The sequence below is a fragment of the Uloborus diversus genome, chromosome 5 (assembly GCF_026930045.1).
Source record: "Uloborus diversus isolate 005 chromosome 5, Udiv.v.3.1, whole genome shotgun sequence".
NCBI lineage: Eukaryota > Metazoa > Arthropoda > Arachnida > Araneae > Uloboridae > Uloborus > Uloborus diversus.
The window spans coordinates 177,068,356-177,094,323 of record NC_072735.1 but is presented as its reverse complement, the minus strand read 5'-3'; the positions used below and the strand labels follow the sequence as shown (position 1 = coordinate 177,094,323).

Below are 25,968 nucleotides of genomic sequence, written 5' to 3'. Positions count from 1 at the left end.
CCTTTGCTACAGACTATACATATTAAGCCTATTAAGTCTGGTTTCATAATCTAAATCTAAAAGTCCCCTTACTAGTCTAGTATTTCTTCTTTAAACCCTTTCTAATAAAGAAATCTTTCTTGAATATGATTTAAAGCCTCTTGAAGCTGTTTTATTTGTTCTTCATTTTCCACAATCCCCAAAACTTTGACATTATCAGCAAAACAATTCATGTTACCAGAAATATCATTCATAAAAATAACAAACAAAAGGGGCCCTAAAACTGATCCTTGAGGAACCCCCTTAAAACATCACTCTATTTAGAATGATTTTCCCTTACAACTACTCTTTGTTTCCTTCCAAACAGCCGATTCCTCAACCAAAAACAAAGTTAATGAAGATGGTGATTCACGTGTAGTAAGGGTGGATTTGATTGAGACCCCACTAGGTTATATATTTTTTCCTGAAGAGAATGAAAGTTTTTTTGCAAATAATTTCTAATTGCACTTTTTTTGGAATAAGTTTATTAATTATATTTTAATAATTTGGAAAATAATTTTTTATGCACTCCTCATGTTAATCATTTCTTTTTCAGTGCTAAATAAAAAATATGATTTAAATCAAAACTTAAAGAACAGTTATAAGCAGCCTATAAATTTTTGAAATTTTTTTCAACAAATTTTCAAGTGCATGGTTCATGATAAAATATATATTTTGTTGGAAATAATAGTTGATCTAAAATCATATTTTAGCTAATGTTAGAAAATTTTAAAAAATGGCAAAATTAAGTCCTTTTACTCATAGTGTAAATAAAAGCATATATTTTTAGAGGTTAATTAATATTATTTGTGTAATTTATTTATTTATTTATTTTTTCAAGTTCTTAAAACATCTCAAGGTGCAAAGACATTATTAATTAAACTTCTAAATTTAAGGTAAAACTAAAAACCAGCAGTAACTGACACCTGCACTAATAGTTGGCATAAATAAAGAAAAAATGAAATAACAATTGAAATTTAAAAAAAAAGTTACCAACTAATAAAATGGTGTTTAAACTTTCAATGCTTTCCTTATCAGCTTTATTCTTAGCTGATATTTTGGTGCCTGTTATTTCTGTAGTTAAATTATTTTTTCTTTTTTAGTTTCAACTTGTGCAGTTGTCAATATTTGGCGGTTTTACTAAAGCTTTATATAGTTATACAAGTCTCTTATATTCTTTCATTTACATGGTTTTTGTCAGTTCAAATAGTTCAGTTAAACAGTAAAATATACATATAAAAATGATGGAGCACAAATATTGGATCACATGATAAAAATATTTTAGTTTGGAAAAGAAACAGATGAACCCTGATGCCAGGTCTCTTAAACCTCCTGAAAAAATTCCTTATTCGATAAATTAAAAAAAAAATGTATTGCAATATTACTTGAATTTTTCATATTTTTTAATGATGTCTTATGCATCTTCTCATTACATATAGGTATGAGTGCATGCTTGTATTTTATCATTTGGTAAAATTTATAGCTTCATTTGGTAAACTGAGAATTTTTACCCTCCCAAAAAATTTTAAGTTTGGGGTGTCCCCGAAATTTATTTTACTCCCTCTTATTTTTTAAAACTTTTGACAACCCTATATAGTTTTTTGAAAACTGAAACAATTTTTTTAAGTTCCTTAATTTTTATTTTATAAAATAAGTACAAATGCTGCCTATAGAAGGATCTTAAATGCACTCATTGCTTATTAGAAGGATTGAAGTTCCCATTGTTCTGCAAATGCTCACTATCCAAAACATATAAGCATTTTCTTCACATTTTATCTAATATTGCACTAAAACAAAGGATTGTCGTTCATTTTACTTCCTTTTACAAAAAAAGGAAGTATTGTATTCGCGAAAAAATTTTCACTCAAAAGTTGACCTTAATTTCCATTTTACTCACCCCTGAATGAATGTTAGTTTTTTTTTTCAACTCGACCACACGTGGAAAAATAATTGCCCAAGAACGTATACAGGGTGTCCCAAAAGGTCGTTTACAAACTTAACATGCTGGTCTGCCATATCATGATGAACAAGATTTACATAGTAACATACGTTCGCAAGCCCAATGCTGGCGCATTACGCACACCAAGTCAGGCACTAACGGATGCAGAACATGTCGCATATTTATTACACAAAGACGATTTTACACAACATTTTAGTTTTCAAGGAAGGCTTATAGCTGTTGTTGAAATTTGCTGCCTTTAACTGTCAGACACCGTCGCAACGAACGAAGTACCGACCGTCGTCATAACGATCCATTCTGACAAGATTTCTCTGATCGCTGCGTTGTCATTGCAACGTGATTATGAGAGCTGGCAGGACTCAAATTTTAGCAACTGCTTTAAGCTTTCCTAAAAGACTAAAATGTTGTATAAAACCGTCTTTGTATAATAGACATGTGACATGTTGTGCATTCGTTAGTGTCTGACTTTGTGTGCATGGAGTGCGCCAGCTTTGCGTTTGCGAACACATGTTCCTATGTAAATCTTGTTCATCATGATATGACAGACCAGCATGTTAAGTTTGTAAACGACCTTTTGGGACACCCTGTAGACACGCGAATTATCCATTTTGACGATTCCCAAGTTAATTACGAGTTTACTCGTGACGTCTGTATGTACGTATGTATGTGCAGATGTGTGTATGTATGTCGCATAACTCAAGAACGGTATGTCCTAGAAAGTCGAAATTTTGTACATAGACTCCTAGTGGGAGCTAGTTGTGCACCTCTCCTTTTGGATGCATTCGGGTGTTTCTAAAGGGGTCTTTTACCCCTTTTTGGGGGGAGATCATTGTTAATTTCGATGTAAATTCAAGTGATGTTATAGTTTGGCGGACATTTGTAATTTGGCGGACATTTGGCGATATATCGCCATTTTTTTGGTCGCCAACTTGGCGACTTTTTTTATTTAAATCTGATTTCAATTTGGCCACTGTTGGTGATATTTCGAGAGTAAACTATGGAATCACATTAAAATTGCCAGTAATGAGAAAATGACATTAAATTGGGGTAAGAGGAAGTCATGTGATGCACACATCAGCTCGTTTGAGTTATGCTTCATGGATTCACAGCACAAGGGGATGCGTGTGATTGTGTAGCACATATTGTTGACTGAAATAGTTTAACAAAACTTTCTCTTCTAAAATGTGTATAAACTGTAACATTTGGAAATCAAACTTAAAAATAGTTCCTCTACTTTACTTGTATTCTGTTTTCCTCTAGGTATTCCTCCACAATCAGAATGGAAGTTAAGCAAGAATGCAAAATATGTGTATTATTGTGCCAACGAAACAATCCACGGTAAGAGACAAACCTTCACTTTTCAAATGTCATCTATTTCAGTTTTTATGCAAATCATTTTGTTTAACCTTTAACAGGGGAGGTGCAGTCTCACAGACCACTCAAAAGTTCATCCCACCACCCCTATTTTAGTTTCAGTCCAATTGAATGGTTTTTCCCAGTAGCTTTTTGTTTTGTGACCTTTTAACACCTCCCTTGTTTATCAGGGTGTTTTGGCAAGTACATCTGGTTTAAATTTCATTGTATTCTTTAGAAGCGGTCTGTGAGACCGCTCCTCCCAGTGCTACAATTTTCGGCAGTAGTAGACATGGCTCTTAATGTTAGAATCGCGGAAATAGGTTTTTATCTTATATGCCTTGTGCGGAAGAAATGCAAAATATTCTAGATGAGGTTGAGAATTGTTTGAAATGTTTGTAAAAGTGACCCAGTGATGTTCTAAGGACAATAAAGGTTGAATTATTCATGGAAGTACGATGTGAAATACTAATAGTTAAAGGGCTGTCAAAATTTTTCCGCAACGTGATATAATCGATTTTTTGGTATTAAAATGTCTTGTATATATTAAACAACTAAAATAATATCATTAATTGATAATAGATTTATTTTTATTTCGAATAATAAATTATTTACTACAGCATATGATTTCTCTCAAATTCTTTAGGCATTTGTTTAATTTTCTCGGAAAAGGCATATTTCAGTTCAAAAATAATAAAATTCACAAATATTTTTTTCCCCATGCTAACAAAAGTACAAAGAATATTTAAGGGGATTTACAGGAATGTATCTTAATTACATGATTTTAAAAAGAATTAAAAGTAGACCGGTCTCTGAGACTTCACGTCCCCTGTTACGTCCTACTTTTTCACCTCCCCTGTTATGGGTTAACTGTCTTAAACAATCGTTTTAGCCGCATGCTGTCATGAATACTATTTCTGAATGCACTCATTTCATAACCAGTACTATAGTTGCAAAAAAAAAAAAAAAAAAGAAAGCTGTGGGAATTCACCTTGTTGGATAGTGGGATGAGCCAGAAGAAGGTGGATTGAAACCAATTGATATTAAATTTGCATTACTTTTGTAATAAAAAACTAAATATTTTGGGAGAGGAGGATCCCCACCCCCAAATGCAGCACTGTTTAGAACTGAAATGTTTTACTAAAACTTTGATAATTTCTTCAATAAATGAATGAATTTCTTTTCAGGCGTTGAATTCGATTTCGTACCTGAAACAAATGGAGTGCCTTTAGTCTGTGATATGTCTTCCAATGTACTAACTAGACCCGTAGATATTTCGAAAGTAAGTCTTTTTAGCTGAATCATTTAAAAATAGTATATCATTTTATCTGGTCACACATGTAAAAATATTTTTATGGTGCAAACATATTGAAAGATGATAATTTGGGAGATTTATGCATAAAATTAAAGAGACTTTGCATGAATAAATTTAGCTATAAAGAAGTTTGAGATTAAGAGATTTTGAAAACAAAAGTATGGATTTCTTAAATTAAGTCTGTAAAGGAGACAAAATTTTGGCATTCTGAAAACTGGTAGGATCTAAAATTCAGAAATTGAGGTTACTACTTTTATTTTTTTGAAGTTGAAAAAAATATCTACAATTGAAGGACTTGCTGCCCAAAGAAGGTAGTTCTAAATTTTAATTTTAAGAAGGTCCCCATTAAAGCTTAAAACACACCAAATCACATTTAATTTATTTTTTATTTTTTTGAAATGTTAATGGATTCTCATAAAAAAAACCAGTAAAGCATACAAGGGGAGTTGTTAAAATACAAAAAAAGAAAAAAATGGATTAGCATTTCAAGCTTTAATGCAGAACTTTTGAAGATACTGAAATTGTAGGTACAGTAAAACCTATAAAATTACCTTTGTAAGTTGAGTTTTTTTTTCAGATACAGAATTTAGTCCTATATCATACAAACCAATCTCTTTAATTTGACCACCTGTTTAAGTTGACCACTAATGTGGTGCTGGTTATCAACTTATACAGGTTTCACTGTACAGTCGAACTCGCTTATAACCTGATTTAACAAAAATCTGAATTCAGTGAGAGAATCGGAAAGGTTTGGTTGGCTCAATGTTAAGTCTATGGGAGTATGACTCGCTTATAACGAGCCCCGATTCAACAAGAACCTGGATTTAGCGAGAGAATCAGAAAGGTTTAGGTGGTTCAATGTTAAGTCTATGGGAGTATGATTCGCTTTTAACGAGCAAACCCGGCTTAAAGCGAGCAATATTTTGAGATTCAAAATTTTCTATTGACTTCCAACTCAGCTCATACTTTCTTGGAAAAATTTCTTTAACATTCTGAAGTAACCCAAAAGGCAGAGATGAGTCATAAATCCTGGGAACAAGTGATGGCAGTCCTTTGTTTTCATTTGAGAAGTAGAGAAGCTATTGAAAATTTCTGTCTGTTCCCTCCCAAGTTATCAATTCTGAGATAAACTTCTGGGAATATTGTAGCTCAATTTGAAGCTAATGAAGTGACAAAAAATAAATGAAAACGATGATGAAAACAACAGATATTAAAAATTTAAAGTGAGACAAACCTCAACAAAATGACTTTTGATATGCAGAAAAATTTCGCTTTTAAGCACTTTTATTATACTTGGCCTGATTGCCATTGAGAAATCTGAGGCCTGGTTTTGCTTATATCTCTGCAACTAGACCACTTAGAGACTTTGGGATTTCACAAAATGATTTGCTTAATCATAAGGTACAACTTAGCGCTGAAAAATTAAAATTATAAAATAAAATTATTATTTCAGTTAGGATGAAAAACAGCAAATTTCATGTAATTTCCCTGTTAAATGTTTAAACATAAAACCCATTGTTACAAATTTTGTTGCCTTGCAACAGTAATGTTAAAAGCAATTATAAGGAAAATTTTGAATCGACTTCTCTGAAGCCAGCATGAAATTAGCAAGCATAAATCCTAGAGAGGAACAAGGATTAAATTTTAGTGCCAACTGCTTAAAGTTTTAGACACGTACATAGGTTTTTTCCCTTTTAGTACTGAGCATGTATATGAAAAAATAAGGTGAAGTTTTGTGATGGTAAAACTATTCTATTTCTGAAATACCTTTACACTAAAAAGAATAAAATAACAGAATGTTTTAAAAAATATTAAGCACTTTTCATAATGCACTCAAAAGGACAAAATAACTTTTCTAGGTCAGAAAGAACAATTTAAGAATTCCTGCAGTTTTCAAAAATTCCAAGAAAATGACACCACAAACGAAAAAAGTACGGTTCTAATCATTTCAAACCACTTTCCCAATAAGAAAAATATACATGTTTCAACACTCAAAGTTATGATTGAAAGCTAGATAATGATCAGAAATTCTCTTCATGGCTTGAGCCGCACTTTTCTTCGTTTGTGGTATCATTTTTTTGGAATTTTCAAAAACTACAGGAATTCTTAAATTGTTCTTTCTGACCCAGAAAAGTTATTTTGTCCTTTTGAGTGCATTATGAAAAGTGCTTGATATTTAAAAAAAAATTCTGTTATTTTCCAAAGCGGAGGTGCAAATGACTGTTTTTCGGGCAACGAGTATTTCTCGAATAAAGTAACACAAGAGGTGATATGACAACAAATCAAAACAACCAACTTCTTTGCTACTGTTCAAAAATAATAAATGGAAAAATACAAAGCAATTACGTATGCAATTTTATGATTTTTGACAGGAACTCTTTTTTTTATGGGCATTCTGTTAAGATGAGTGATCAACGTGGTCCCTTGGCGCTCCTTATAAGTGAGTTTGACTGTACTTACTTCTTGCAGCAAACCCTTTAATTTTTAGGTTTGAAATGAAAATGTTTTGGCGAAGGCTTAAGTTTTTTTCTTGTAAATCGTAATAAACATTACTTGCAGCAGGCAAAACAATTAAGAAGGTCAAAGAAATTTTGAGAACATTTTATGGCAATTTTTAGGAAATAAAAGTTTTTAAAAGAAGGAAAGTGAATTAAATATGCTTCAAAAATGATCGGAGGTATTTTATTTTTCTACTCGTATGAAAAGATTTCGTTTATGTGATCACAATGGTTTTGCTCTAGAGATTGTCCCCGAGCTCCTAATCACTGAGAAATTCCTTTATTGGGAGGAAATTTAGTAGTTTTTATGAAAATTCAGGAGATATTTGCATCATTAGGGAGTTCAGGAGAAGGCATCAAAAGTGGTGAGTTTCCTAAAAAGAATTTGGAGAGTTGGCAGCCTTAGTGCAGCCAGAATTACCTTCTGGACAGTTTTTTCTGTTGACCAAAACTCCCTATTCATGTATTTACTGCTGTATTAGGATTGGCAATAATGTTAAAACTAAGGTCTATCAAGGGTGTTTTTACACCCTTTTGTCACTGGTTGGCTAGTTTTCTTTTTTAAGTCAAATTTTACTAAACACCTAAAATGTGGATGTATAAATTTCATTCCAGTTTGGACTAATATTCGCAGGAGCACAGAAAAATGCTGGAATTCCCGGCGTGACCTTCATCATAGTACGGGATGATCTTGTGGGTCATGCCTTACCCATCTGTCCCACGGTGTTCGACTACAAAATTAATGCAGACAACAAATCACTTTACAATACCCCTCCAACATTTAGGTAAGAAATTTTGATCAAATAAGTGAACTAACATAAAGTGAAGTATTATTTTGATGCAGAAACAAATGATGATTAAAATAAAGTTCTACAGCAAAAATTGCTAAGTGTATTGCATATTTTATGGCCAAAGTCCTAAATTTGACCATAACATGCATTGGCTGCCCATTTTGCATTTTGGTAAAGAGATTTGGAAGTCCAAGTTACTTGCAATCAATATTGTAATTCTGCTTTGGTTCGCCACTTCGCCAAATGGCTGGGAATACTTGGCGAAAGCACCAATTGATAATGGTAGATTGACCGGTAGGCGGTACATCTATTGCTTCCTGTTGTTATACTTGGTATACTCTGAGGATTAAGTAGACAACAAGTACGATACATACAGAGAAATATGTTTTTCACGAAACCACTTAAGATTAAATATTGGTTAACACAAAATGATGTAATGGTCGAGACTGTATACTATTCAATTTAATAAATATTTTAACACAAAATTCTTTTATAGTAAAAAAATATTTCTGTCCCTTTAGTTTCGTGTTAAACACTTTAAACTGTATTTTTGTACTAATGGCTTTGATTCATTCGTTTTTTTTTTGAGAATAATTTAAATCTCTAATATGTTGAATGTATTGATGTATTAAACTTTTTTCATTTTTTCCTCCAGCATTTATGTTTTAGGCTTGGTCTTTAAATGGATCCTCTCCAAAGGTGGCGTTGCAGAAATGCAGTCATTCAGTGCAGAAAAATCTAGGCTTGTGTATGATGTGATTGATTCTTCAGAAGGATTTTATCAGTAAGGCTCTTAACTTCTCTATTAAAGTCAAGGTTATAATCATAATGAATTTAAGTGATTCTTTTACAATTCTTATTATTTGACACATTTTATTAGCAAAACACACCAAGTTTACAAACCCGAAATTAGTTTGTTGGCCTGGCTAGCAGTAAGAATATATATAAAATGATCTTTTTGCTGCAGGCTACTGTCATTTTCTAGTCTCGGTGTTTGTGCGTTTCTTCAAGACTCCTATTTTTAAAATAGCCCTTCACACCCCCTGCAGTTTGGTACTTTGACAGTAATTCAAAACAGATTGATTTTATTTCTTTTCTAATTAAACAAATATTGCAAATGCCTAAAATGCGAGACACACCATGTACCCGCCCCCTCCCCCAGGGGCGGATACAAGGGGAAGGTCATGGCAGTCATGACCCTCCCCCCAAATCATTGACAAGATCATCCACTCACACCGTGTTTAAATACTTCAAGAATAAAATGTGAATGAATGCATTTGAAAGTAAATGTCTGAAATACTACTTCCTTTCATTGCTCATAAAATTATTTAGTATCATTTATGCCCTACTATTCAAATTCCTGACCAATTCGGTTCTTTTGTTGACATTCAAGCAATTTCAGAAAATGTTCATACCCAAAACCATATATTCTTCAGTGCGACCTCCCATCCCTAAAATAGTCTGTTCCACCCTTCACTTCCTTCTTCGCTTATGGGCACAGTATTTGGCTACTGTCCTTGAACCTGTTCCAGTCAAGAAATCCATTCTTGAACACTGGCATTGCTTTTATGCCCTTAAAAGTGTACTTAACTTGCCAAGCTGTTTTCTCTTCTAGGCATTGTAACTGTGATGTTTTTTTTTTTTTAAGCCAGTTTGTATTACAATATACATGTAGTTATCAAAATAATGGAAACACTCTGCAACAACTGTGTTGATAATCACTACTCTGCCGTAAATGTTGTGTTAATAAAGGTGCCTTCTGACTGTAATCACTCACACTGGTAAATCCAGATGGTGATTGAGTTCTGTGGTCACTTTTGCTTCTATTGTTCACTTTTTAGACATTACAATCCGCTTCAATACCTGTCGGTCTCTGTCACTGAACTTTTCTTTCCGTCCACTACTTTGCTTTGCCGAGCTTGTCCTACCTCGCTGTGTGTACGCTGTCATGTCTTTAGATACTGTACCTCTAGAAATGCCAAAAAAGTTGATGTTTCTGTTACACTTGCTCCAGCTAGACGCGTTCCAACAATTTGGCCTCTTTTAAAATTTGAGAGGTCCGACATTTCACGCGCTTGAAAAAAATCTAAAACTTCCGGAACTTCAATTAAGCCACCATATACTACCAGAATATGTAAGTTACTATTAGAAAAAAATATCTAGTTTTATTCTTTATTACTTATGAAGCACATTCAAAAACCACTTTTATTCACAGATGTTTCCATTATTTTGATAACTACCTGTACATGTTACTGTGGAAGTCAGAAATCTGGTAAATGTCAACATTCACATACCCAAAGACATTGGCGAAACACCAAAAATTTTCAGTGAAAGTCTTTCACAGTTTCCGGTTGCAAAGCTGTTACTCATTTGGCACCACCCAGAGAGCACCTGTAGCTTAAGGACTGCTGCGGACGCGAGTAATGTTGTTCCCCTGTTTCTCTCGCATTCCAAGCAGTGGGGAGGAATCCATTGTGGTCCCCTTGCCAGGTATACCGTATGGATTCTCTCTCATTGTGGTATACCTGGCAATGAAAAAGCGAATGTGCTGGCCAAAAAGGGCGGTTCTGTCTATCAAGCTCCATATGAGGCTGTGAAAGCAAAGGGATGCAAGTGGACTATTTTAAGTTTCGAGTAAAACACGTTTAAAGATCAGATCCTAGGTAGGCTTTCATTGAATTTTTTTTCTAAATCATGTTGTACAGCAGCACCTACCAGGGCTACTAGTACAATCTCTTGCCTCAAGACAGAGAAGAGGTTCACCTACCATGTGTACTGGTTATCTCCAAATTTTTAATTTTGCCACTTGTATCCCTTTGCTTCTCACTATCTCATATAACCTTGCTAGCTATAAGTCCTCTTTGTCTATGGTAAAGCAAGCATGTAAGACGACTCATGAGTCATCGTTAAGGGATCTTATATAAGTAAAACCGTGAAGAGATGATCTCTTGAACATCCCTAATTGTCCAAGAAGCAATGCTGTTGCTGCCTTTTATCTCGTGACCAGGCATGATTGCTTATGTGCCCATCTTAGCAAACTTTGGATTGTGGATAGCCCTGCCTGACCCCTCTACCACAGCGGTGCACCGGTGGATGCTAATCACCTCCCCCGTCTGTTCCACCCTATCACAGACCTGTATTTTCTCCTGATACTGGGAGGCCAGGGACAATTTGAACATTTGATTTTTATTTTGTTCTTGTGTCTGCCTGTTTTGTTTTGTTTTCATTGTTTCTTTTCTTTCATTGTTTGCTTGTATTTTCCCCCTTGTTTTTGTCTCTGTATGGGGTAAGGATAATGTTTTTACTGCCTGCTGCATTGGGGGGAAAAAGTCTTTCACAGTATATGTATAACTTTGGCCCAACCTTCAAAATATGATTGTAAATGCTGCATCTTGATTAAGGAAGATAATTATGTCTTATTTCTTGAAAGGAATAATAGGTGGTTCTCAATCACTCTCTTTAGTATAGATGCTTTAATAACCTTTTTTTAGATTGCTGGGCCAAACTCTTAACTTGCACTCGAAACTTCATTCACGGGAAAGATAGACTTGATGTAAGCAAAGAATTGCACCATTTGGCGACCTCAATCTAGTACTTGGTTTAGACAAGAACACATTGCAGGGTTGCCACGCACCGGGAAAACCTGGAATTGTCAGGGAAAATGAAAATGGCCGAAAATCAGGGAAATGTCAGGGAAAATGAAAAATTGCATATTTCCGATCGTTCTTAGCGCGGCCCGCGGTCTATGACGTCAAAAAAAAAAAAAAAAAACTTTCAGCCTTGTTTTTTTCGCCGCCATTCCCTTCCCATTCGTCGTTTTGTCATTCCCCTCTTTCTTCTTCCCCCTGCAGCTCTTTTTATCAACTCTCTGCCATTGGCGCGTGCGCCATAGCAGTCGGTGGCGGACACGGACATGCGCAGAAGGTACTTCTTTTCTTCCTCGTTTGAGCGGGCTCTGTTTAAACGCTGCTTGTTTACGTCAGCAGTTCTGAAGTTGTTATGATGCACAGCACATTGTTTTGTCTGCGAGTGCGACTGAAGTTTTTAATGAGCTGCAATAATCTTTTCATATTTTATATTATTTCTTTAAATTAATTAATGAAATCGTATTATTCTAAACAATTTAGTTCATTAGACAATTTTAAACTTAGAAAGTTTCTTTTTTACAGAAGTTATCGCTAATCTTTTAGTATTTTGGTAGTGATCTTTAAAGATTTCCTATGCGCTTCTTTCTTTCAAAATAAAAGTAATCCCATTAAAAAAAAATCTGTACATCAGAGAAGTTTCTGATCAATGCTCAAAATTTAACTTTATAACTGGGTGCCCACAGGAGTGATTATGGCGCAAGTTGCGCCATCAAATTTTTTTTGGGGGGGGGGGGAGGGGGGTATTTTTTAATTATTTATTTTACTTTATTTTTATTCAAATTATTTACTCATATTATTTTACTTTATTGTTTTCATCTGTGTGTGTGTATTTTATTGGGGAGCGAGCACACTTTTCTTTCAAAACAATAATAATTAAAAATAAATAAATAGGTTAAAAAATAAAATAAAAAGAGGGTTAAAAATAAAAAAAAAGCGCTAAGGCGTTCAGAAATATTGGGGGGGGGGGTGCCCTTGAACTTGGGGAGGAGCACCCCTGTTTTATGAGCAACAAACAGGGGAAATATGTGAAGCTAAAAGATGCATGATTTTTTTACACGCCAAAGTCTAAAAGCGCTTTGAGTTCAATGGATTGGTGAGGTAGAAGGCAATAATTGAAAAAGTTTAGGTTTCATAAGTTTTTAGTTCAGATGATTTTAGCAATTAACTTTATTTTTGTGATACAGATGTCACAATTGTTAATTTTGCAGTTCTTTCACTTGATGTAAGGCAGTGGCTCCTCGCTATTGAAAATTAGATATGCTACGTTTACATTAATTGTTTATTACAGTGATATGCTTCACTTGTGTTAGTACATTAGGGTAGTTCAAAAGTACACTTAAAAAAAAAAAAGATTTCTCCTAGAAAACAGGACACCACTCAATATTTTTAGACTTGTGGATAGTAAAATACTGGAGGAATTTTAATTTCCTATTCCAACTGAAATTGGGTGCTCGACCCCCTCCCTCAAACTTCATAAGTATGAGGAGGGGGTTAAAAAATACATTGAACTGAAAAACCAATGTTACATACTAGAATCTACACGAGTTATATGCATATTCATTGCAATAAAATAATTACTGACATAAAAAAAAAGCTGGGGAAATGAAATGTTTCTAAATTTGTAGGTTTTTTTTATACTAGGGCTAATGTTAAATTAAGGGGTCATTGAGCACCCTCTTAAAATTTGAGTAAGAAGCTAAAACTTTTACAGCACAATACTATTAGTAAGTCTAAAAAAAATAAGGGGTGTCTTGGACTCGAGCTCAGAGAAAAAAAAAATTGAACCACCCTTAGTACATATTTTTGATTATTTCAGCTTGAGTAAATTAAATTTGGTAATCATTGTTTGTAAAGTTTGAAAATGAGATAAGTTTTATCAAAATTTGAGATGTATATATTAATGTTGCAAAATGAATGTGGAGATCGATAACCTGGAATTTTTCTCAAAACCACCTGGAAAACCTGGAAATGTCAGGGAATTTCATTCTTGAACTTCTGTGGCAACCCTGACATTGGTGCCAAGCAGCCAGTGAATGTGAATCCTATTGGTTAATTTTTTTTTGTTTAAGAGAAAATCCCTAAAAGTGGCTTAGCGGCGAACCTTCTGGAAACCTTTTTGTTTACCTGTGGTCTCTATGTATTCCACGAAGAGAGTTTAGTTGGCAATACATTTTTGTAACAGCATATTGAAAAATTCAAGCATGGTTCATAAAAATATAACTTCCGTTATCCTTCCAGAGTTTCAGAATGAATCTTTTGGTTGGTAAGAATCTGCAACAATTTTAATATTCAAGGATAATCAGAACCTGATTTTATCCATATTATCTGTTCAATCTGCTTTGCATTATGAAAAAATATTGTTATGATTTTCCCTAAAAATACAATATTTTCATTTAAAAAAATCTTTATGTATCATAGCAAGAGTGAATTAGGAGTGTATTTTTAAATTGTACACATTTTTTCGTTTCTTTTTCCTTCAAGTTTTAACACAAGCATCTCCCCCCCCCCCTTTTTTTAATAACTTATGCTCCTATCAGTACACATCCTCCCTCCCCCTACATATCTACATCACTGCTGTGGATAAGTTTTCAAGTTCTTTAGTAAAGCTAAGCTTATAGAAAATACTTATGCAATAAAAAATAATCAAAGTACTGTTAAAGAAGTGTTGATTAATTTGTGTTTTTCAGTTCTGTAATTAAAAAAGACAGCAGGAGTCGAATGAATATCCCCTTCAGAATTGGTGGTCCCAGTGGTAATGATGAACTAGAAAAGAAATTTTTAGAAGAAGCCAAGGCTCAAGGGATGATTAATTTAAAAGGCCACAGGTACCGATGTTAATTTTTTTTAAAGCATTTTTATGATTGTTTTGGGTCAAGCTGGTTAATGGACAAGAAAGTACAGGGTATGAATATCAGGGTGTTTTAACGCTTTGTAGTGAATTGTTGCAACAGCTGCCACAATCTGTTCCTTAGATCAGGTAGGTCAGCTGGTAATGTAGGCATATGCACACGATTCTTTATGAGCCCTACAGGCAGAAATCGCATCAGATGGCATGTGATCCTTGTAAGATCCGGTGAGCGTGACGGTTGTGTGAAACAAGTTTTCTGCTCACCGGAGCTCACTTCATGTGATTTCAACCTGTGGGGGTTCATAAAGGAGCCTTAACTACCAGCTGACATACCAGTCTTAAGGGGTTACAGTGCCTCAAAAATGATGAAACGATCAGAAAAATTTTTATTGCTTATTTCAAAACAAAAAACTATTCTGAACACAGGGGAAAGGTTTCAATGCTTTAGTTCAAATATTCAAAAAGTTATGAGTGGTTTTAGGCCATGTTCCCTATGTGTTCTTATGCAAAAGAAAAACTTCAAATTGCTTTTTCTCGATGATGGTTTTTTTTGCGTTTTCGTGTCATTAGAATCCTTAAGGATTTTTTTCTATTAAAGATACAGCTTTAAAGTAATACTTTTTGCAATTGGGATAACATATTTGACAAAACTGTGCATTGGATAAGAATTTTATAAATTACTCTATTTATTACATGTTTAGAGCATGTTAAACCTTTAGAAACCAAATTAAAAAAAAAAAAAAACTTTGATTTTTTACATAATTAATCACAGAAAATTTTCGAATGAACTCATAAGCAAATGAATGCACAGATTTTTAGAGATGATTATAGTGATCGTTTTTCAAAAAGCGTTTTTTAAATTAGTGCCAAAATAAAAAAGCCTTAAAGATTTTAAAAATTTAAAATTTCTCAATTTTTTGAATTTTCAAAAAAAGTAGGCAATATTTTTAAATTTTGAAAACACATTATTGATTACGAAATAAGTATGCATGTTATGGTTTCAAAGAAATATAAAATTTATATAAATTAAAAGAAATTGCTTGAAAGGTAGTGTGACCCCTTAAGAAACAGAATTGAGGCAATTGTTACATCACAAAAAATAAGCAACACTTGGGAATAACTGGGCTAGCGACTCGATGTTTGCCGTAGAATGACAGTGCTCACATTGAGCACTTATAAGCTTGTAGTATAACTTTCAGTTGCTCTTTCATGTCAGGTATTAACTATGATTTTAAGTTCAACTACAAAGCGTTAAAACCCCAATACTCATTTAGAAAAGGGTTTCTAAATGGAGTCTCATAGATACTTACGAAGGGAAATGCTCTGTTTTAAATTTTAGAATGAAGAATGTTGTTCAGTTCTATTCGAAGGAATAGGCTATAGTTAGAAGAAAAGAGAACTTCAAGTTTTATATAGTTTATCATTTGTGTTCAATATTCTATACTGTTTACCTAATTTTTTAAGAATTAATTTTTTCTACACAGTGATTTAACATATGTTACTATCTTCTGTTCATGCACAGTGAAAAATAAATTCAATTAAAAAATCCATATTTCATCTTCAAAGTTCAGTGTAATGATTTTCTTGAATACAGTCAAGTTTTCTAAAAGTTTGGAGCAAACTCCAGCTTAACTTGCGAAAGAAATTGATATTTTTTGAAGAAATGCTTATATCTTTGTGAATATAAATTATACTTTTTATGAAAATCCATGGAAAAATAGGAAGTACAGTAATTAGCGAATCTTACAAATCAGAATGATCATAGAAAGCTTTTTATGTGTTTTTATGTTTGTTGTTGGTCCTTTAAATGCATACAAGATTGAAAATTTTGTGGAATACGTTAGCTGAAGCATTCTCTATATACATGCAATATATCGACAGCCAGTTATTGCATTTAGAGACTGCAGTTTCGTCCTTGTTATGGACTCATTAGTCTGGAATAGGGAATAACTGAGCTGAAGGTAGATGTCATCTCACTGAAGTTGAGAGTCCCAACAAACTAATAGATAAAGTAAATTTCTCATCAGCCGGAGACCGCAAACATGGTGCAGTTCAACTCGGAAATTTAAGGAAAAGTTTAGGTATTAAGAAGTAAGCCTTGGCTTTGAGGTGGTAACTTACTGCTTAATACCCAAGCTTTTTGCCTTCAATTTACGAGTTGTATCGCCACCATATCTGCAAACTCTTGCAGGTGAGATCAATTCACTATATCTACCAGTTTGTTGGTACTCTCAGCTTCAACGAGATACCACCTACCTACCTTCAGCTCAGTAATTCCCTATTCCAGACTGACGAGTCCATAACAAGGACGAATCACCAGGACTGTCGGTACATTGCGTGTAGCCCTGATTTAAGGTTGGCAACTTACTCTTAACACCCTCTATGTGACAGTTACGGTGTGTAACAGTACTATATTGTTCCAGGAAAAGTTAAGTTTCTTTTAAATCTGGATTGTTTGGCTTGAGTAGAGGCCAAAGTTAAAGGTTGTGACTATATGGTACTAAATATATGAACGTTTTTCCCCAAATGTAATGTGTGACCCATGACTTTTTTTTAAAATATGGATATTACTTGATGCTTGGAACATGCTAGCATAAATTATTTGGTGCTCACTTTTGGCTTTGAGGGCAAAAGGTCAATTGAAGGTGCTATTTTCATAACTTTTTTTGCCTTGTTTGTCTGGATGTCTGCCAAAGCCGTCAGTGACCCTCGTAAATAAGCATAGGATGAATTACTCACCATAGTATAGTACTCAGAAAAACAGGAAATAACATCAGTTACCCTTTACTTCAGCAGTTCAAAAGCCTCAAAATTGATGATTTTCAAAAAAAGGACAAGTTTCAAGGTCAATAACTCTGTGCGCCAATTGTAAAAAAGTTTGAGACACAGCTGCAGTTATAGTCCTTCTGGTGTAGTTTAAGGTCCCAGTCAGTAACCCATGGCATCTAATCAACTTTTTAATTACAGGGTCTCAAAGTTAATAATTTGAAGCAAAAAGAATCAAAGCTTTAGGTCAATTACTTTAAAAGGCTTGAGTCAATAATTTTGAGCAACAGCTGTATTATACTCTACTTGGTGTAGTTTTAGACTCATGTCAGAAAACCATGGGATTGAATCTGCTTTCTTAATTTAACGCTCTCAAAAATGATGATTTCAATACAGGATTGCGCTTTTTCATGAGTTTGCACGCGTGTTACACAAAATCTAATGAGCTCAGACTCGCAAAAATACTAGAACGCATTATCAGCCAAATGTATTTCAAGCTCTCCAAAATTTAGGTTTCCAATGTGATAAAATGTTCTGCAACCTTAACTAAAACATGACAAAGTCAGAACAAACAACGTAAGTAGAAGCACAAATTTGTAAATTACCGCAGACACGTGTTTCGGCGTTACAGGGAACGCCTTTTTCAATGCAAAAAATAATGAGCTTATGGATGAAAAGACATCCGACAAAAGCTTTTGTCGGATGTCTTTTCATCCATAAGCTCATTATTTTTTGCATTGAAAAAGGCGTTCCCTGTAACGCCGAAACACGTGTCTGCGGTAATTTACAAATTTGTGCTTCTACTTACGTTGTTTGTTCTGACTTTACTATTCAGCATAAAGGTATTTATTTATCTTAAAACATGACACTTCGTCTCACAACCAATAGGTCATTTTGGAGCACTATTTTTCTGGAGATCCTAGATCCTCAGGATTTCGATTTTGGAAGCTGAAAACTTGCATCGATTGTTTTCAAAAGCTTCTCTACACCTCTAAAACTTCATCCAATTTCGAGATTATCGATCAGGGACAATGCCAAAAATCGGGTCAGTGACGTCGAATGACTCGAATATTATGCACAATTCATCTGCATCTTGTTATTTTTGACTTAAAATGGTCATAAACTAATGCTGTAAATAAAAAGAGGACTGCAATTTGGTAAGTAAGTAATTACTGTTGAATTTTGCATATACAGTACTTAGTAATAAACTCTTAAAAATTAACAAATGAATTAATGCTAAAAAAGTAAAACTATAACTATGGCATCAAAAAAAATAAAACATTTTTTAGACGATCACGAAAGATACAAGTGCATAAAGAACCAAATCCTGAGGACCTAGGATGTCCAAAAAATAGTGCTGCAAAATAGCAGATCAGATTTGTGAGACGAATTGCCATGTTTTGGTAAAGGTTGCAGAAATTTTTATCACAATGAAAGCCTGAAACTTTGGGAATTTAAAGTGCATTTGGTTGTTGATATGTTCTAGTATTTTTGTGAGTTTCAGATCATTAAAATTTGTGTAGCAGGCATGTAAACTAGTGAAAAAAACATGCTTTTGTACTGAAATCATCATTTTTGAGACCGTCAAATTAAGAAAGGCGATTCGATTACATGGGTTTCTGACATGACTCTAATACTACACCATAAAAGCTCTTACTAAAAGTTGTTGACTCATACCTTATTAGAGTAATTAAGCTTTGATTATTTGTTTCAATTTATCAATAATTTGAAAAGTTGATTAGACACTATGGGTATTTAACCTGGACGTTAAACTACACCACATGGATAGCTGTATCACAAAGTTGTTGACTCGTTGTGCACAGAGTTATAGACTCTGAAACTTAACCTTTTTTTTAATCATCAACTTTCAGATGGTTTAACTACTAAAGCAAAGAATAATCCATGTTATTTTCTGTTTTTCTGAGTACTATACTATGGTGAGCAGTTCATCCTATACTTATTCATGAGGGTCACTCACGGCTTTGCAGACATCCGGACACAAACAAGGCAAAAAAAGTAACGAAAACAGCTTTTTCAATTGACTTTTACCCCCAAAGCCGAGTGAGCCACTAAAGTATTTATGCTAGCATGTAAAAAGTGTAAAGTAGTACACACATTAAAAAAAAGGCAAGGGTCACTCATTGCTTTTGAAGCAAAATGATCATATATTTAGTGACATATTTTCATGACCCTAAACTTTAACCTGTAACTCAAGGGCGACAAAGTTAAATTTAAGAGGAAAGAAGCTTCATTTTTTCTAATGACAATACTGCTAATACATGCTGAAAGTTTGAGGGAAAATTGCAGGTGTCAACTTTCAAGCTATCGTAGACTGTCCAGCTTTTAAAAAAAAATGACTTAAATAGGAATCAAGCAATTTTCGGAAATTATATGGATAGACTGCAGGTCTTAAGTTGTATATAGTGCTTTAATTTACAACCTAAATTGAATACTGTGAGAGACATTTAAAACATTACTTGTGAAATATTTTGCTGGCCATGTATTAGGTAGGGTCAGTCAATAAATTACGAGGCAAAGCTATAAAACCCGTTTTATTCGACATTCTTAAAAAATACTGACCGAAATTGTTTAAACACTTATCCCACTGGGAAATTAGTCGCATAATTCTGTCCTCATAAAAGTTCTTTTGCTGCTGCTGGAACAAATTATGCGAGCACTCCTTTAATTCCTTGTCCCAATGAAATCATTGTCCCCAAAGTGACTTGAATTCCCCAAAAATCTGGGATCATATGGGGATAGATCTGGACCATAAGAGGGATAGTTCAAAACTTCTCACTTAAATTTCCACAAAAGTTCTTTTTTTGCATTGGCTGTCTATGGTCTCGGTAAACTTCGGTAAATTCCATCCTATTACAGGATAACACTTGACCACAAACAGCCAATGCAAAAGAACTTGTACTGAAATTTAAGTGGGAAATCTTGAACCCCACCCCCTTATAGTCCAGATCTATCCCCATGTGATCCCACATCTTTGGGGACAAGGATTTCATTCCGACAATGAAGTAAAGGTATGCGTGCGTAAATTGGTTCCAGCAGCAGCTAAAGGACTTTTATGAGCAGAAACATATGCCACTAATTTCTCAGTGGGATAAGTGTTTAAACAATTTCAATCAGTATTTTTGAAGAATGTCAAATAACGTCTTTTTGTAGCCTAAGCCTCGTTATTTGACCAACCCTCATATCATAATGTACACATAGTTCTGTTAAAATAAATGTTAGAAGTACAAGTAGCAACAAAAATGGCATTTTAACAATGATTTAAATTAACCCGCATGAAGGTAAAATGTGTTACACATTTATGCATCTCCTAAACAAAGAGAGCTGTACATAAAATTTTCATACCATTTGTTTCTCATTTGAACCAGATTTATATGTATATAGCATGAACTCATTATATATTTTTTGTTTTCAGATCTGTTGGAGGTATTCGAATTTCGCTTTTCAATGCCATAACACTTGAAGAAACAAAGGCTTTGGTAGAATTATTGAAAAGTTTTCTTCAAGCAAACAAAGTGTAAACAGAAGCACAAAAAGAATGTTCAAGAATCGATTGCAGTTTATAACATAGCTTCTATCAGGAAAAATGCATAGTTGATATTAGCTTTTCTACTAATCTACGGAAAATCATTTTAAATTAATATTTTTACCAGTGCAACCTATACATTCCAATTTCTTCATTACTCTAAATGGCATTCCAAAGTTCTGCGTCACAATCTCTGTAAAATGAATTTTAAATGTTGCTTGCTACTTACAAATGCTTGTAAGAAAAAGCAAATTTTATAAGCAAGCTGTTTAATTTTATCAATATAATGAATTTTCTCTGAAAGTTTTTAAAATACATTGCTGCGTTTCATTTTAATATAAGCAAATATTGTTTACAAATCTAACTTTATAGTAATTTTATATTGTTATAAATGTATTTAGAATTAGTTTTCTTCAATAAACTTGTTAATAAAACATAATTATATATTTTAACTGTTATTGTTTTGCACTTGATACCTTACACTTTTAGCTACCAAAATACCCGATTTAAAAATTTCACTGGAATATCACAACTTTTGAATAAATCACGATAATCACAGCACTTTGTTTGATTTCTACACACCACTTGAATTAAATTGATGTTAAAACGTGTTATGACTAACCTACAGAAACAAAAAGCAATTATAAAAAGTGTTCAATTTATTTAAAAAAAAAAATTATCTGTACAATTGCACAAATCCTTTCATGGATGTAGCAAGAACTTCAGGTACATAAGGTAAAAACAACAGACCCTCACAGCGTTCGGTTGTGGCACAATTTATAACATACTTAGTTGCTGGGTTTCAAAACGAGTAAGCCTACCATACTTAGCATTATTAGAGATTCAGGGGAAAAAAAAGAGACAGTATATCTTTAACGAAAAATATTTACCAACAGTTAATTATAAATTAATTCTTTAAAAATGTAACCAAATATTTATTTAACTATGTGAAATATTTAAAAACAATGGCAGGACTATCTAATACATTTAAAGAAGTCTTCAAATTTAATTACAAATGAATCAATTATATTTTAGAACGGGCGTAAGTCCTACGGGAATCCATTGGACTTAAGCACTTTCTGAAATAATTGATTCAAATGAACTTGTAACCCAGCAACAACACATTATAAATAAAAAAAAATGCATAAGCAAGAACCTCATTCTTCATATCAGATCGATTTCAAACTTTTCTGATGTAATCAGTAAATAATGATTCCTTTAATGTATAAACATGAATAAAAAGCATTTAAAGATTGACTAGGTCAACACACCTTGAATATATATTACTTTGATGCCATTCTTTGAGCAAAGCAAAAAACAACTTAAGATATATGCTATAAATAATTTCTAAAATCAAGCTAGCTAAAACAAGTCATACATATCACAGTGCTTTTCGAAAAAACTTACGAAGTTAAAACAAAAATTATACTTTTAGAATTTTCCAAAACAACTAACAACAGGGTTCGTACGCTCCGGGAATTCCGGGAAAACCGGGAATTGTCAGGGAAAATGACACTGTCAAAAATGTCAGGGAAAAGTCAGGGAGTTCTCAAATTTTGTCCTCCAAAATTTTTTTTTCCATTTTTTTCCCCAAGGAATTAACTACCATGAGATCTAGTCTTCGTTTTTATTGTGATTTCACGAAAAAAATTGTAAATTTTTATCTAAACCGACGCTGGCACTTAAAAACTGCGATCGAGAAATGAACGTTTTTTTTTTTTTTTTCACAACGAAAAATGCGCCAAAAGATCGAAGATTTTCTTACATGGAGTCAGTGAGGGGAACGCATTTCTTTCTACTGCCTAAAGTTTTAGATGGGTTGCCACAACATTCTATTCGGTTCAGGGTTCGTACGCTCCGGGAAAACTTGGAATTATCATGGAAAATGACATAGTCAAAAATGTCAGGTAATTTTCCAAATGTGTCCCCAAAATTTTTCTTTTCCCAATTTTTCCCAGGGAATTTGGTTTTATGAGATCTAATCTTCATTTTTATCGATGTATTTAAAAAAAATTGTAACAATTTTAAAGCAATGAAAAAAGTGGCGACCCAAAAAATCTTCAGCTGCCGCCATTTTTGGCTCTCAGTAGTTCCCAAGGGAAAAAAAATCAGGTGAACAGCAATTATGTACAAACTCAAAAGGAGAGAAGACATTTTACTGCTTCGGAAGCACAACCTGTAGATGGGAAGATCGATCGGGGAAAATAGTTTTTTTTTTTTTTTTTTGATCGGAAAATCATTTCAGCTACGTGTGAAACGCAGTCGCCATCTTTGGTCATTCACAAGATAGATGTAGATACGATCCTAAAATGCCTAAGTTTCTAAAAACAAAGCAGAATTGGATGTTTTCTTTAATTGAAAACTGATGAAAATAACAAAAAATGGTCTACAAATTGTTATTTAAAATAATTTTCTTGAGAAATAAAAAATTTTGTTCTTAAAACTTAATCTTATCCTCACTGCCTCGGACGCAAATGTGATAAAAACTTTTCAATGAATTGTAGTTTCATGAAGATTAATTATTTTTTAATTGTCTTCATGCGACAAATTAAAAAAGTTATTTCTTGTTTTTGGGCATAGCCGCCATATTTGGTCATTCCCAAGATGGAAGTCCACAAGACTTTTTAAGTGCCTAAGTTCCCGAAAACGGCATTGGATGTTATAGTCCTGGCCCCACAATGTAGTCCCGTAAAAATTTTTAGGTCCAGAGAATTTCTCTTTAGAATCTTGATCTATAGGTGTTCTAATGTGAGAATATCTTGGGTAGACATGTTGAATCCTGCGCGAAATAATTTTACAGGCCATCAATGAAAGCGGCCATTTTGGTTCACTTGCTCATAACGTTTTTCGCAACGGGCGTACCCAAAAATTTAATTTTAGTTTTGAACTGCAGTTTTTGGAGTTTAGGAAGTCAATTAATGTATTAATTATGTCATAAAAGCCGCTCAAGCTGTTTCCACAATTTTACCTGGAGATATCTCTGACATTTGTTGTTGAATATTCTAGTTACTAAAAAGTGTACAAAAATTAATAAATAATCCAAAACGCTCATTTTAACTCTTGTTTATCACATACATGTTTCTTCAACAGACAATAAACGAAAAATACAAGATTAGTTAACTTTTAAAAAAGGTTACGATCTGTTTTTGCATTGCATGCTATTGCATTACGATACACGTCTGTATCATTTGATGCCGCAATCGCTCTTTTTGAATCATTTTTATCAGCTCAGTCTATGTGTGGAAAAATTCGTAGACCTGCATCTTATAATGAGTTATTCTAATTAAGCTCTTCAATTATCTGTCTCAAATCTCCTATAAATGGTTTTGCAGATTGCTTCTTCATTAACTGTTAAACCGCTAGCAATCGCTGAAAATGTTGCATTTTTGGACATTTCTTCTATTTCCTTACGTGCTAGTTACTAAAAATTTTCCTTATATGATACTGAAGCCCAGAAATTTTCTACTTGCATAGGTTGCACTATTGTTTTTCTGTCAATTACAGCAAGGTTTGTTGTGCCCTTAGTCGGTTCTCTTCTCATCCTTTCAGATTATTTCACAAAATGCTGCAAATAACTATCGAACACAACATGAAGTTCATGAAAAGAGCATACAGAAATGAATCCGTGCAGAACATTGCTGATAACTTCGCCAAAAGTTTTCTTTATTCAGCGGACTTGTGACACGAAGTATATAACGAGGGCAGTTTTTATTGGGGATACTTTGCTAAATAAAAAACGTACTGGCAACAGATATTTCTACAATCCAACTTAGTAGGTGTTTCACCATCACCAGGGGCGTGAAAAGAGCGGGGGGGGGGGGGGAGAAACCTGTTGGCCCGGGCCTGAACCTGAAGGGGGCCCAATATTTTTTAAACTAGGGGTGAAATATATGGGTAAACAATATGGAAGGGAGACCGGCCATCACATAATGTGTTCGTTGGAAATAAGTCATGAGCTAAAATAATTTTAATGCATTCTCCCCTTTCTTTCGCCATTTCCATGTCTATGCACCCTTGTTAAAGTTGATTCTTTGATTCTTTCCCATTAGCTTAGAAGTGATATTTATGAAGAACTGTGTGCATCAAAGGATGGTTGACTTTCGAAAGTAAATCAGACCATTCTTGAAATAAATGTATCCAGTCTAAACTGGCGGTACTGTTCTAATCAATAATTCATGATATTCATGATGCTGAGAAGGCGAATCTTGACACTTACCATTCACAAGTCGTTTAGTGAGAAAGCTGTCAAGTTGCTCTGTTTCAGAAATCTCATAGGGATTTATATGTTGATAGATAAAATCGACACGTCTTTTGACATTTTCATCAACATTCTGGCTACGATTGCCTATAAAAATAATGATGCGGGACACTCTCACAGTGATCCATTAAGTGAGAACTAGTAAGACCGCGAAACACATTGCATATCATTGAAATTTCATGATACTCTAAATGCCACTCGGCAACATACTTTTTCTTGTCTGCCCTGCAATTTCTCCGGCACTTTTCTGTGACCGTTGAATCGTTTCTTCTAACTTCATCTCTGGCTTCAATGCATTGAATTTGCCATTCTATTTTTTAACAACAAATTTACCTTGAATGAATTTTTCCTACTAGTAGGGACACTCATTTTCTAGCGCCCTTATCCTCTCTACATACTATGTTGCATATATTAGATAAATGATGCAATCAAATATACTAAAAACTGGAAACAGTAATTCAACAGTCTGAACGTATAATTTGTAATTTTCTTCGCAATCAGCAATAATCAAGTGTTTTACAAGTGATACCAGTGAACGAAACATTTCCAAATACCTGTGAATTTCCTATTTGTCACTACATCCCTTAACAAAAACTCAACCTCTGTTTTCGAGCTTTCAATATTTGGGCGTAGCGATTGAATCATCATTTGACTTTTTTCCTCCTCCTTTGAGCCAAGAGCGTCCTGAACCATCTTTACTCGATTAGCAGAACTTCTCGTGTAGTCTTAAATCAACATCTTATAATGATTTTCTCAAGATTTTCAATGATTTTCTGCAGTCTTCACGGCTTCTTGTGAGCTAAAAGCAGCAGCAAGTACTTTTGGAGATAAATCTAGAAAAAAACCGACAAAGGTTCATTCTTTCTTTCGGAAGCACAGAAAAGAATCCTTTCATTATACATTGTTACGAGAAATAGTTTTATTTCATTAATATAAACCAATGCATTTTCATCTACATTGAGTATTGAGC

General features: G+C 33.7%; 1 protein-coding gene across 1 annotated transcript in view; it reads left to right on the top strand.

Moving 5' to 3' along the window:
- Positions 1 to 21,198, top strand: part of LOC129222057 (probable phosphoserine aminotransferase) — a 77,325-nt gene extending 56,127 nt beyond the window's left edge. The window contains exons 5-10 of the mRNA XM_054856483.1: positions 3,239 to 3,316; positions 4,519 to 4,613; positions 7,760 to 7,929; positions 8,591 to 8,719; positions 14,270 to 14,407; positions 20,630 to 21,198. Coding sequence (XP_054712458.1) covers positions 3,239 to 3,316; positions 4,519 to 4,613; positions 7,760 to 7,929; positions 8,591 to 8,719; positions 14,270 to 14,407; positions 20,630 to 20,735 — 716 coding nt within the window. The 3' untranslated portion in view covers positions 20,736 to 21,198. The remainder of the gene's footprint in view (positions 1 to 3,238; positions 3,317 to 4,518; positions 4,614 to 7,759; positions 7,930 to 8,590; positions 8,720 to 14,269; positions 14,408 to 20,629) is intronic.
- Positions 21,199 to 25,968: the final 4,770 nt, after the last annotated feature.